At 36.3% G+C, this 12,505-nt stretch overlaps 2 protein-coding genes across 6 annotated transcripts; both read left to right on the top strand.

The window, feature by feature from the left end:
- The first annotated feature begins 1,204 nt into the window (after positions 1-1,204).
- On the top strand, positions 1,205-6,688 carry LOC7491456 (transcription initiation factor TFIID subunit 11). Of its 3 annotated transcripts, XR_002981399.2 has the most exons (7): positions 1,205-1,489; positions 1,637-1,993; positions 3,897-3,984; positions 4,396-4,495; positions 4,770-4,908; positions 6,018-6,113; positions 6,255-6,688. XR_002981399.2 is itself a non-coding variant. In XM_002299340.4 (6 exons), exons 2-5 carry the CDS (start codon positions 1,641-1,643, stop codon positions 4,895-4,897), a joined length of 669 nt encoding a protein of 222 aa, XP_002299376.1. In that variant the 5' UTR covers positions 1,210-1,489; positions 1,637-1,640; the 3' UTR covers positions 4,898-4,908; positions 6,255-6,688. The 3 variants fall into 3 exon arrangements, 1 of the variants encoding a protein (XP_002299376.1); XM_002299340.4 differs by lacking the exon at positions 6,018-6,113 and having other exon boundaries at positions 1,210-1,489; XR_008058870.1 differs by having other exon boundaries at positions 1,212-1,489; positions 4,770-6,113.
- Positions 6,689-7,717: 1,029 nt separating this feature from the next.
- Positions 7,718-12,505, top strand: LOC7491455 (uncharacterized). Of its 3 annotated transcripts, none has more exons than XM_024589256.2 (6): positions 7,718-8,025; positions 8,209-8,314; positions 9,217-9,738; positions 10,728-11,175; positions 11,275-11,352; positions 12,157-12,505. In XM_024589256.2, the coding sequence occupies exons 2-6, from the start codon at positions 8,265-8,267 to the stop codon at positions 12,205-12,207; spliced, it is 1,149 nt and encodes a 382-aa protein (XP_024445024.1). In that variant the 5' UTR covers positions 7,718-8,025; positions 8,209-8,264; the 3' UTR covers positions 12,208-12,505. The 3 variants fall into 3 exon arrangements, with proteins under 3 accessions (XP_024445024.1, XP_024445017.1, XP_024445029.1); XM_024589249.2 differs by having other exon boundaries at positions 7,719-8,025; positions 11,916-12,505; XM_024589261.2 differs by lacking the exon at positions 8,209-8,314 and having other exon boundaries at positions 7,719-8,025; positions 11,916-12,505.

Below are 12,505 nucleotides of genomic sequence, written 5' to 3'. Positions count from 1 at the left end.
CATTGACACCACTCCAATATCATCCAGTGCCCGAACTTCATTGTCGAGTTGAACCAACTTGAACAAGTTCGTGTATCTAAATAGAAAATCACTCTCAGCTGTAAGCAACCAAACATGATTGAGCATCTTACAAAAGGCACAAGAATCAGGAATTCAATAATGCATCTAAAATAAACAGGGAATTCAATAATGCATCAGGAATTCAGTATTGCAACTGGCTATCATGTCATGCAGAAATGAACCTTTTCTAATCCCAAGCTTGACATTCTAACCTTTCTTACAGAGGGAATTGTAAGAATATTTAAGGCCTGAAGGTCTCATGGATGAGACTATTGTTTGCAAATGATACTCTTAGCAATAAGCATGCACAGGAGCTGAAGCTAAAATATTTAAAAATAAAAAATTAGAGGCAATCTGAGTCTGTCATGTTTGGTTTGAGAGTGTGGTTGTGGTTGTTTTTCAAAGTGCTTTTCACTTATAAATATGTCAAAATAATATTTTTTTAATTTTTAAAAAATTATTTTTGATATTAACGCATCAAAATAATCTAAAAACATCTAAAAATATTAATTTGAAATAAAAAAATTAAAAAAATTAATTTTTTTTAAAATATTTTTGAAATACAAAAATAAACAGATTAATCGGAACTTATGTCCAAGAAAAGCAGCAGCTTTAGACACACGACACTCAACAAAACCATCCTGTGCCTATGCACCAGACTATTTACTCCCTCGTATCAACAGCCAATATTTACCTCATCTATCATATAATGCACCATGAACATATCTGCTTAGCTCCTGAAATATTTCAGTCCTGCTATTACCAAATCTTCAATACCATCATAACGTCAACTGAAAACACTGAGGGGGGAGAAACCAAGCCTGCCCAGAAAGCGCACAAAGCAAAGTAGTGCACCGCTGCTCACCCTTTGATCGATTTCCTTTTCTCCAACATCTTACAAAGAAACCAGCCCTCTTAAAAGAATGCCTTAAAAATAACTAAACTGAAACTGATTGCTTAGAACTGGTTTTAGTTGGGTTTCAGTTTTTTACAAAAAACAATTTTGATTTCATTGATTTTCAAGGGAAAACTAAACTGAATCGAAAATGATTAGCCTTACTAGACAGAGTAATGAAGTGGGTTGACGGTCTTTCCAGATCCCATCATTCCATGTTAACCCCGAGGGGCAAAAAGAAAGAAAGAAATAATACCTGTTTAGGGCTAATACGATTTCTTCGTCTAGAGTAGAAACTGGACTGGGCCTAAAGCTCGGTGGGTAAATTTCAATTTGCCCATAAAAAAAAGAACCTGGGAAAATCTCTGGACAGTTCAAATAAATAAGAAAATGAAATAATCCCAAATTACAAGACAATTAGCAAAATCTTTCCAAACCATTTTTTACCAATAATCGTTCATCCATATAACTTATCCCAAACCCTTGTGGGATTTTACTTGCTATTCATTTCCTTATTAATAATCTATTAATCAGGTACTTAATTTTCGTGTCAATTTTGAATCCTATTATTCCTTGGATTCTTTTCATTAATCTATGGCTTAGATCCTTTTGTTCTAGTTTTTTGTGCTCGAAGTATTCGTCAGAAATGCTCAGTGCTTACATTGCTTAATGTGTTAACAGGGCAATGAAGCAATCGAAGGATCCATTCGAGGCAGCGTATGTGGAGCAAGAAGAATCGCCACCAGAATCCCCAGTTGCCCAAGATGATTATGACACTCAAGCTTCTAACGCTGCTGCTGCTGCTGATGATTCTCAGGGTGCTGTCGTTGGTCAAGATGATGATGACCTTGGCGGTGGAGGCCGCAATGATTTTGCCCATTCCTCTGACCACCCATCTGCTTCGAGGCCTATGTTGGGCTCTGCAAGAAGTAAGGCAAAGAATAAAGACGATGATGAAGAGGAGGAGGAAGATAACATGGATGTTGAGCTTTCGAAGTTGGCTTCTACTGCTGACCCTGATAAAATGGCAAAGATGCAGTAAGTTTTCAGATTCATAATTCCTTTATTTTATCCTTCTTGTTATTGTGATTTGTTATGTATTTGATTGTGATTATGGGTACATTAACTTGTAAATAAAGAATGGTGTTTAGGAACTTTCTGCTATATATGTTTGTCGTAATGATTTATAGCTTAAGGCTGTATTTGAAGGCACTCTTTTAAGAGGGCTGGTGTTTTTGTAAGATGTTGGAGATATGGAAATCGATCAAAGGGTGAGCAGGGGTGCACTACTTTGCTTTTTGCACTTTCTGGGCAGGCTTGTTTTTCCCCCCTTCATTGTTATCAGTTGATGTTATGATGGTATTGAAGATTTGGGAATAGCAGGACTGAAATATTTCAGGAGCTAAGCAGTTATGTTCATAGTGCATTACATGGTAGAAGAGGTATATATTGGCTGTTGATACGAGGGGGTAAATAGTCTGGTGCATAGGCACAAGATGGTTTTGTTGAGTGTCGAGTGTCTAAAGTTCCTGCTTTTCTTGGCCATCAGTTCCAGTTAGACTCAGATTGCCTATAATTTTTTATTTTTACATATTTTAGCTTCAGCTCCTGTGCATGCTTATTGCAAAGAGTATCATGCGCAAACAATAGCCTCATCCATTAGACCTTCAGGCCTTAAATATTTTTACAATTCTCTCTGTAAGAAAGGTTAGAATGTAAAGCTTGGGATTAGAAAAGGTTCATTTCTGCATGACATGATAGCCAGTTGCAATAATTGTCTCTGTTACTTCTCTGAATGCTTTTTCCCAGATGACATGGTTAGCAGGTAATTTCATTTTTTTGTCTTTTAACTATTCTATGAAGAAATTTGAGGTAATTAACTGCTTTCGTTGAGATTTTTACTGCAACTACGATCTTAGATGCATTATTGAATTCCTGATTCTTGTGCCTTTTGTAAGATGCTCAATCATGTTTGGTTGCTTACAACTGAGAGTGATATTCTATTTAGATACAAGAACTTGTTTAAGTTGGTTCAACTCGATAATGATACAGTTATTTGAGAATGTTAATGATTGATTTTGTAGGATCTTTTTGCAAATTTTCTTGGTTTTGTGATACAAAAGAATGTTGGCTTCATCAAAAAAACAGAAAAGAAGAGAATGATTAATCTCACAAAAGAGAGATGTTTGTTTTCACGTGGTACAACTAGGAATTTCTCTATATGTTTCAAGATTGGCCATTGGGGGGGGGGGGGGGGGCAAGATTTGATGATATTCGCCCAACATTTTCCTCAGATTGCTAGCACATTATAATTTTATTTCCTTACATTGCATGAGATAGTAGGATGAGCAGGGGACCTAGTTCAAATCCTATGGTTTATGTGTTGCTATGGTAATTGCACCTATTATAAAGGTAGGGATCCTAGTTCAAATGCTATTATCATAAAAAGAAATTTAATAGAACAGAATGACAAGAGAAAAGTGAAACATCAGTTGGAAGTGATGTTCTGGAAACAACATCTGAAAAGCAAAATAGAATGTTTGATAGAAAGCCTAATTATTATTCGTTCTTGATATTCTGCTCAAAAAAGAAAGAATTTGGTGTTGCTAACAGTCAGGCCTTTATTCAAATGGATGATATAAAATATCAGGAGGTACACTTTTTTAAATTGCAAAAATTTGCTTTTAAAGCTATTGGCTGTTTCCTTTCCACAGGTTGTTATTTCATGAAAATTATAAATGATGGTTAGATATCTGGGACATAATAAGAAATTGATTTTGTTTATTGAGTGCTAGGAAGAACGAAAAGAACTATTTCAAATGCTTTGTATCATTAATTGGATGAATACTATAGCCACCTTCTTCTTTTTTTATCTTCCTCGTCTAATCATTTATAGAAGGAGGCATTTCTTTGAGCTATTTCCCTTTGTTTCTTTATTCAGGACTATTTTAGCTCAGTTTACTGAAGGACAGATGAGTAGGTACGAATCATTCCGCAGATCTGCACTGCAGAAGACTAACATGAAAAGGGTATGCTTTCCTATTGCTTGCATCTTCCTTCTTTTCTCATACTATATCTTTTTTTTTTTTTGTCTCGTCCTTGAAATTTATTTTTTGGGGGCACATGGTGGTCTTTTATTCCCCCCTGCCTCCTGTGGGTTGATACATGCAAGATGAATATTTTTCTCTGTTGTGGGGAACAAGTTGCCAGAAATCCTTTGGGCTTATACAGTAGTTGCTACATTTGTTAATTACTTCCACTCAACCTTCTTGAAATGCCTCATTAAGTTTTGCACAAGTTGGTTTTGCTATTTTTGGCAATTACTTCCAGGCAGCCTTCTTGCGTGCATCATTCATGTCACTAATTTGTGCACAGGTTGATTCATTTATTTATTGATGCTAACCTGAACTCTTTACTTTTCTCTCATGGCATGAATGCAGTTGTTAGTGAGCATCACTGGATCCCAGAAAATTTCTTTACCAATGACGATTGTAGTTTGCGGTATAGCAAAAATGTTTGTTGGTGAACTTGTTGAAACAGGTGTGCATATATTTCCTACTTGTCATTGTTTTCTTTAAATTTCATTTGCAGAATAGAAATGCGTGTTACTTTTAAATGTAAGAAATGAAGAAGTAACAGTGGTGTTTCTGTGGCCATCATACAAGTTACATGATGACTGACCGGTGGCAAACACTTTGATGTTACCTACTTTTAAGAACTGCATGATGTTATGCATGACTATGCTGGAAAAAAGTTTGTATATTGATATCTGAATAACTCTTCCTCGAATGTGTTTCTTTTATATGGCTTACAGCCAGAATTGTAATGACGGAGAGGAAGGAATCTGGGCCTATCAGGCCTTGCCACATAAGAGAAGCATATAGAAGACTAAAGCTTGAAGGCAAAGTACCGAAGAGATCAGTACCAAGGCTCTTTCGGTAAATGGAACCCAGGTGCATATTTGGTGGTTGCTTGCTCAGTTTTCTGGAATTGAACTGTTAACACATTTCTAATCTGCATGTTAATCTTGTTTTTTGCATTCGCCTTCATTGTACCTAGTCTAGAAAGTTAAATTTAGAAAACCTAGGTTGCCAATTTGGATGTCACAAACTGGTCACAATGCGATGCTTATGATTCAAAGGGCAGAATTTGTACTATTGTAGTTAGGACTTAGAAATGCTTTCGGTGCCTCATGGATTTTCCTTTGTAAACAGAAATAACAGCAAGGGCCTGATCATGCTGGTTTATGCTGAGACCAAAAAAGAAGTTAGAATTTTGCCCTGTTAGGGAATGCCTTTGGGGGTGATTTTTTCCTAACTGAGGCTATAAAAATGTTTGGATATCATAATTATTATGTGGGTTCCATGTCAAAATGAGGTAAAATTTGTGCATGTTTGGTAGTGTGTTTGCCTTGAAAAAGCATTGATTTAATATTTTTTTCTTTCCGATGATTTTGATATTCTGATATCAAAAACAAATATAAAAAAAAATTATTTTGATGTATTTTCAAGCAAAAACATTTTTAAAAAGCAAACAATTCTAGAAAGACACTTAACCAACAATGAGTGAATATTTGCAAATCTTATTATCAATTACAAAAATACCATCTAGCACTTGCAATTTGCTTATGCATAAAATTTCTTCTGTCGTTTCTTCCTTCTTTTTTCCAAAACTAGCAGTTGATGCATTTTTACTATTCACAAATGCATATTATTTAAGATTACGGTTTCTTTAATTTTTGTATGGTTGAGATTTTGAATTTATAATGTAACGACAACAAAAAAAATAAAGACATTCCTTGATCATTGGATTTAATTTTAAAAATTGGTATAAAAAAAAAGCTTTGTATTTTAAATTATATACAATTTCACAGGTAATAGTTTTGTAGTATTGTTATATTGGTTATTCATTAATGAAAAAATAAATAAAATCAAGACATCCTTTTATGTCATTTGCTTAATATTTTTGAAATAGCCTTTTGTTCATTAACGAAAAACTATCCTAACTCTTTTTTTCCCCTGTAAAATGCATTTCTACAAATTTCACATCTCAATTTTAAAAGTCAATAACAATACAAGAGGCACGCGAAGAAGGGGCTGGACCAAAAGTCAAGGGGTTGGGAGAAAAGAGTGGGAATAAACCCTTTTACATTGTCAAGGTTTGGAAAATCGAATCATCTTCTTTTCTTGAAATTGAGCCGAAGTCGCTCAAAATTCTAAAACTAAATGATTAAGCCTTTTATTACTGACCAAATGAATTGTGTTTTGTTTTGTTTTGTCCCATTGATTTCACTTTTCAGGTCACCTGATTCAAGTTCATAGAGCTGTGAATCCTGCCATGAACCCTGTCAACCAAAGGCCTGGTGACTTCTCCCCCTTTCCAGGATGCACCTTGATCTGCTGCTTATACTGTATTTCTCTTCCTCAAAATTAGAATTGGCATTAGATGCCTTCTCTGACACCGTAGTGAATCAGTCATGAGCCTTGATTTGGTTTTCACTTCAAACAAACATGTTGTGCTAGCAAAAGGAGTTTTTCTTCCATGACTTCAAGTTACCATGACTCTGGTCAAAATTAATTTATTTTCTGTAAAATGAGTGTTGGATCCTTTTTCCCATCAAGTATGCGCTTGCTTGGGTGTGTGGTAGATGTTATTTTCAGGAAACATAATTTGGAGTTTTTTAAAGCAAGCAGAAGATTGCTTTGAGGAAACATGATCCTGCTTTAGTTTTATGTTTGATCATGTAAACACAGCATGGAATATGAAGCAGCTTCGTTCTTCCAACATGAGTGGATCTGTGTTTGCCTTTGAGAAATCCGAATGATGCATGCCAAGATCGTACTTTTGCAATCATTTTTAAAGTGGAACTGCCAATCCTCGCATGTATTAAGGAAGGATCACATCAGAATCCGCAAGCCATTTTAGAGGACAAGAGACCCTCTAATGCCAAGTCCCACGTTGTTTTGTTTTCCTTGCCACTCTGTTCTCTAAGAAGAACATTGGATGACAACATATCACGACCGATTTCTCAAGATAATTCGACGAGGGTAATACTAGAAACGGCAATGGATCGAGGTGTGATGATCTCATCTTTAATATTTGATATTTAAATACTTTTCAATAGTCCTATCTCCGCCTCCAATTTGATCAAATAAGGTGGGATATAGAACTTTCTCCATTGAATACTCGATCGGATCCAGGTATTTCTTAAAATATTTTTATAAGAATAAATTACTCTTCCTCCATAAATCATAATAGAGTCTAAATCTTAAATACGTGCATAAAATTATAAAAAAATCTTCATGTATTATAAAATAAAAACTTACGTGTTATATTAAAAAATAAAATAGTTTAAAAAAATTAAAAAAAAATGAGTTGAGGCCAAATTGGGTGGCTTCACTTAACCCTTATTTAACAGGAAAACCTTGACAAGGTATTGTAAACTCAGCCGAAAGTTGAGTAAGGGCTGAGTTCAGAGTTGGGCCTAAAGTACAAGAAACCCTAGTAGTTGGCGCAAACTGCATATTGTTCAATAAAGAATAGTTTTATTGAATGAATGAAATGGCCTTGGATCCCAAGAGGCAGCAAACAGAACAATAAATAATTAAAAAAAACAGAACATTGGGGACAAACCCAAATAAAAAAGAAGAAGAAGAAGAAGAAGAAAAAACCCTCCTACCCCCCTCCTCACATACGCCACTGTGGTAGGGTGTAGGAGGAGTGACTACTCTCTCAAGTATTTATATACTTTCCATTGTGTATTATCATATATTTTTAACTCCACATATATGCACTTCTTTGCTTGTCTGCCCTTCCTCGGCTTCCTCTCTCCCTCTCTCCCTGTTTTTTCCCTTCATGTCCTCCGCCTCCTCTCTATCTATCTTTCTCTCTGTTTCTCTTTGAGTTCCCATGTCTTGCTGGATGGGATGGTGAGAAAGCCATTGTTGATGAAACTATTGACTGACAAGATAACATCCCTTTAAAAGAAAAACCAAGGATCCCACCTTTTAACTCGTTAAGGTTCTACATAGTTGTACCAACAAGTGTTTTTGCTTGGTTATAATGATGAGGTCCGTGTTCTTTGCTGCCTCAACAAATATTGTCTGTTTTTGTTTCTTTTTTCTCCTCCATCTTTATAACTCATCCATCTTCTTCTGTTTTTCATCATCTGGATATTGTTCAAATCTGAATTTCGCTTTGAGTGTTGATCTTTCAGCTTTCTCTTTTGTTTTGTTTTATCGACTTTTGAATAGATGGATTGGTTGTTGGATCCGGGTACAACTGTTCCTGCTATTGTTGTTTGTTGGTGATGGTCATGATGAGAAGGAGGAGACATGAACATGGGTTTTGCTTGCTTTTGTTCGTTTTTTATTTGTGTCTTTTAAAGATGAGATTTTGTTCGCAGATTGCATATTTCTTTGTGAAAAGCAACTACAAGCATTCAGTGTTTCAAAGACAAGTTCTTTATCAAACTACATGATATGATGAATAATCAACTGTCCCTCAAGAGTGAGATTAACACTCTTTTCAACGAATTGGATTATCTATAAGATCCAGATAATATATGGGGACTGATATTGATCAATTTGCGTTTCGATCAACAACCATTGTCAAATTTCAATTGCTGCTGTGGACAATACAAATATTCAAAATCTCTGTTGTTAAGGCAAAGATGACTTTTTTGGTCTCAAACTTCTGATGCTCATTCTTGGATTAGGCAGGCCTTATCCTTTCAAATTCCATATTGTAATGCTCATTTCTTGCTGGACTGCAGTCGAAGACCTGTTTCAACCTCCTCCTTTCTACAGACTGCCAAAAAAAAAAAAACTTCATTTATCATCAACTTCAGAGCTCCACCATTCTTTGTTTCTCTGGTTTTTCCTTTGCGATTCCACTCCTAATATTGCTAGAGTAAAATGAGCTGTTTTGATTACTTCAATTTCTATTTCCATAGCTTTTCACTCACTGATCTATGGCTTGATTGTTTTCAAATTAATCTGGGTTGTGTTTGAGAATGAATGAATGCATGGATTATTTGATGTGGTAGCTAAAAGATCAAACATGAAAATATTATGTTTTAATCTTGGTTTATACATCGAATGCTGTGAAAAAGATTACATTTTTCTCTTTTTAATGATATGATCTCCGGACTTCAAAGTTCACTGTATGTTTGTGATGATTTTTTTGAATCCTTATGCATTGGCTTGTGGATCATCTCTCTGTTATCTATTGATAATGAATGACTGCTGTAATGTGTACAGGTATCAGAGAGTAAGCCCAGATTGTGTTCCTTTAAGCAATGGCAAAAAACCCAATGGAGTTGAGAATGGAAGGTCAATCCCAAATGGATTCAGTTCCACAAGTACTAATTTTGAAACTAAAGCTTTCAGATTTAGATCCCCATCGAGAAACCAAGACCACCACAATAACAGTACAACCAGTCCTCCACATTCAGATAACAGCCACAATCACACACAAAGACATGGCACCAGTCCAAGTCCTAGCCCAAGCCGTGTTGGCAACGGTGACGTGCTGTTGCAATGGGGACAAAAGAAGAGAGCTAGAGTTTCAAGGTCTGAGATCAGGGCCTTTCCTGATGAATCGTCATCTTCTGGTCAAGCTAGACAACCCATCAACAAGATTCCTAGGAGAGTTGATAATAAGCTCTCTCCATCGTCCATGCCACCACCGCCTCCACCACCATCATCCCAACAACAATCTACCAGTACTAATACCAGAGGTGGAAACTTAAAGAAAGAAAATTCTGGGATTCTTTCTCACAGGTATTTTTTTTTTCTTGGTGTTTTCATGACTTTTAAGCTTGTTGGGTATTTGTTAAATTATGAATTTATTTCTTTAGATTATGTGCTAGATATTGTTGATGCTTGAAAACCTGCCCTGTATGTATTTTTGGTATAAATTCCCTGGATTTACTTGGATGGTATAATTTGGTGGATCTTCTCTTTATTTTATTTATTTATTTTGAGGTTGAGGTTGTTGCTTTATATGGAAAGCATTTCAAAGTTTTGGGATCTAAACGTATGCTGTTATTAGCTTCTCTATTCATTGATTCCAGTTGTTGAAGAGCAGCTTCTTTTTAAAGTGGTTAACCTTTCTACCCCTTGAAGGATGAGAGAAGAATATATGAAATATATCAATCTCTCATCTTTCTTAACCTATTTATTGGCTTGATTGGTATCCAAGAAGTCTATTTCCATTTCTAGCCACCTCTGCCTACCCTGTTTTTGCTTTGTTTTTGGTTTATCTTGCTTAACATTTGTGCTTGCTGTTTTGATGGGGTCAAGGTATCACTCGTCCACTAGGTGCCTTTTTTTTTTCTGCCCCTTGCTCAGGTCATGACCCTTCTGTCCTCTTTTGGGACTTTTCCCCCATTTGAAATTTCCTTTTTTCTAAAAAAAAAACCTATCACCTTAATTAATTCGTTGCTCTTTATTGGTATTTGTGATATTTGTGAAATGTGTTTCTCTATCTTCTTTTTTTTTCGTTCTTAGAACACAGTTATGTAGTGATAGTGTTTCTATTGATGACTAATAAGGTTATATGCTTTTCTTTTCTTTTCTTTTTCTTATTTTAGGTGGGTATTAAATTCTATGCCCTCCCCTTTTCTGCCGTTGATTCATATTCATTTCAAGTCTAGAAAAAAACCCACTTTTGTTTGTTTTTTTGTTTGTATCTCAGAACCAAATCAAAGCATTTCTCATCAGCAAGTTTGCATCTCTTTCTTCTTTTTTTCTTTTGTGGCCATGACCAGGAATTTAGAAAAGCGATCGGGTGCTGGTAATGGGTCCCCATCAAGAAATAGTGGTGGCAGTGGCAAGGTTGTTTCTAGATCTACTGCAGGAAAGAGATCTCCTCCAACACCAGAAAATATTGATAGAAAGATGCCTAGCTCTAGGTCAGCAGCAAAAGATGAGAAACCAAATGGATCCATAGTAGTAGCCGATCATCAAACGAGGCAAGTTGATTCCACTCGGGCTCAATCAGAAAAGGAAGCCGGGGCTACAAATAGTAACCCTGCCTCAGTACCAGTAGTAGCTAGCGGAGGAGAAAAGGTGAATAACAATGAAGTCATTGAGTGGCCAAGAATTTATATTGCTCTGTCAAGGAAGGAAAAGGAAGATGATTTCTTCGCAATGAAAGGCACAAAACTGCCCCAAAGACCCAAAAAAAGGGCCAAGAACATTGATAAAGCACTTCAGGTAATCACAAACTTGCCTATCTTCTTTAAAATTATCGATATTGCTTGTAACAATGATTGAAAAAAAATAGTGGTTTTTATATTTTGTGTATCTGGGCAGTATTGTTTTCCAGGGATGTGGCTCTCTGACTTGACAAAGAGTAGGTACGAGGTTAGAGAGAAGAAATGTGTGAAGAAGGTAATGGTCTTTCTGCTTCTTACATCTTTTCTTGTGAACTGATTATGCTATTTGAACTTGTGTTAATGTGCCTCTTTTTTTCTTTTTCTTTTTTGTTTGCTTACCTACCTCCATGTCTCCATCCCTTGGAATCACTGGCACACATTACGCTGTTGTCATCGAGCATTGGTCTATCATTTACTTGTGTTAAGCATGTTACACACGAGGTCCAACTTTATGTACACGTGTGAGCCTAATCCATGTCTCCCAACAACTCAAGGGTTCTTCAACTCTTCACCTAATGAACTCATCCATGGAAGGTTTATCTTCTTGCACAGTAAAGTGAATTGTCTGCGGAACCAGAATAATAAATAAATCAAGTCTCTGGTATGGATGCTGCATGACATGACCTCTTCTTGAAACATGACATTAATATTATTATTTATACGGAGCATATTAGGATGGGCGGTGGGATGGTGGCCTGGAGGCATGAATAGATGGGAGGAGAGCTTTATGTTATTCCATTAAGCATTTAATATTATGCTTGTATGTGATGGTTGGTTTGTGTTCCTTTTCACATGCAGCAAAAACGAAGAGGGTTGAAGGGGATGGAGAGCATGGACAGTGATTCCGAGTAGTGGGCAGTAAATACTTTTCTAATCACGAGAGAGAGAGAGAGAGAGAGAGAGATGGAGAAGCTAAGCAGAAGCCCCTTTCAGTCTGTCAACGCTGGTGTTTTTTCTTTTTTATTATTATTATTATTATTATTATTAATGCATAGTGGGTAGGGTCCACCCACTCTAATTTGAAGTTTTACCTGCCCAGCTGGTGATGACATCACTAGCAGAGAGGAAAGCGGGGAGGCTTAAATCTTAATGTGGTAGGGCTCTTGTGGTGGCCCTGGTGGGTCAAATGCCATGATCCATCCAGCAGCAACAGATGGATAGAGGCATGAAGCCAGTGACAGCATATCCATAGCCATAGCTGAATGGTTTCACGAGATGGGTTGGTCCAGCAAGCGAACTCACAAGCTTATGGAAGACAGGAGGAGGATCTTCTCGTTTTTTGTTTTAGGGTCAAAAGTTTTGATTTTAAATTCTTTGGTTCATACTCCTGTACAAAACTGCTCCTGCATTTTTCCCAACGTCAATTTCAAAGCAGTTTTTAGGTTTTC

This window comes from Populus trichocarpa, chromosome 1 (genome assembly GCF_000002775.5).
Source record: "Populus trichocarpa isolate Nisqually-1 chromosome 1, P.trichocarpa_v4.1, whole genome shotgun sequence".
Classification (NCBI taxonomy): Eukaryota; Viridiplantae; Streptophyta; class Magnoliopsida; order Malpighiales; family Salicaceae; genus Populus; species Populus trichocarpa.
This window is presented reverse-complemented; position numbering and strand designations above follow the sequence as displayed.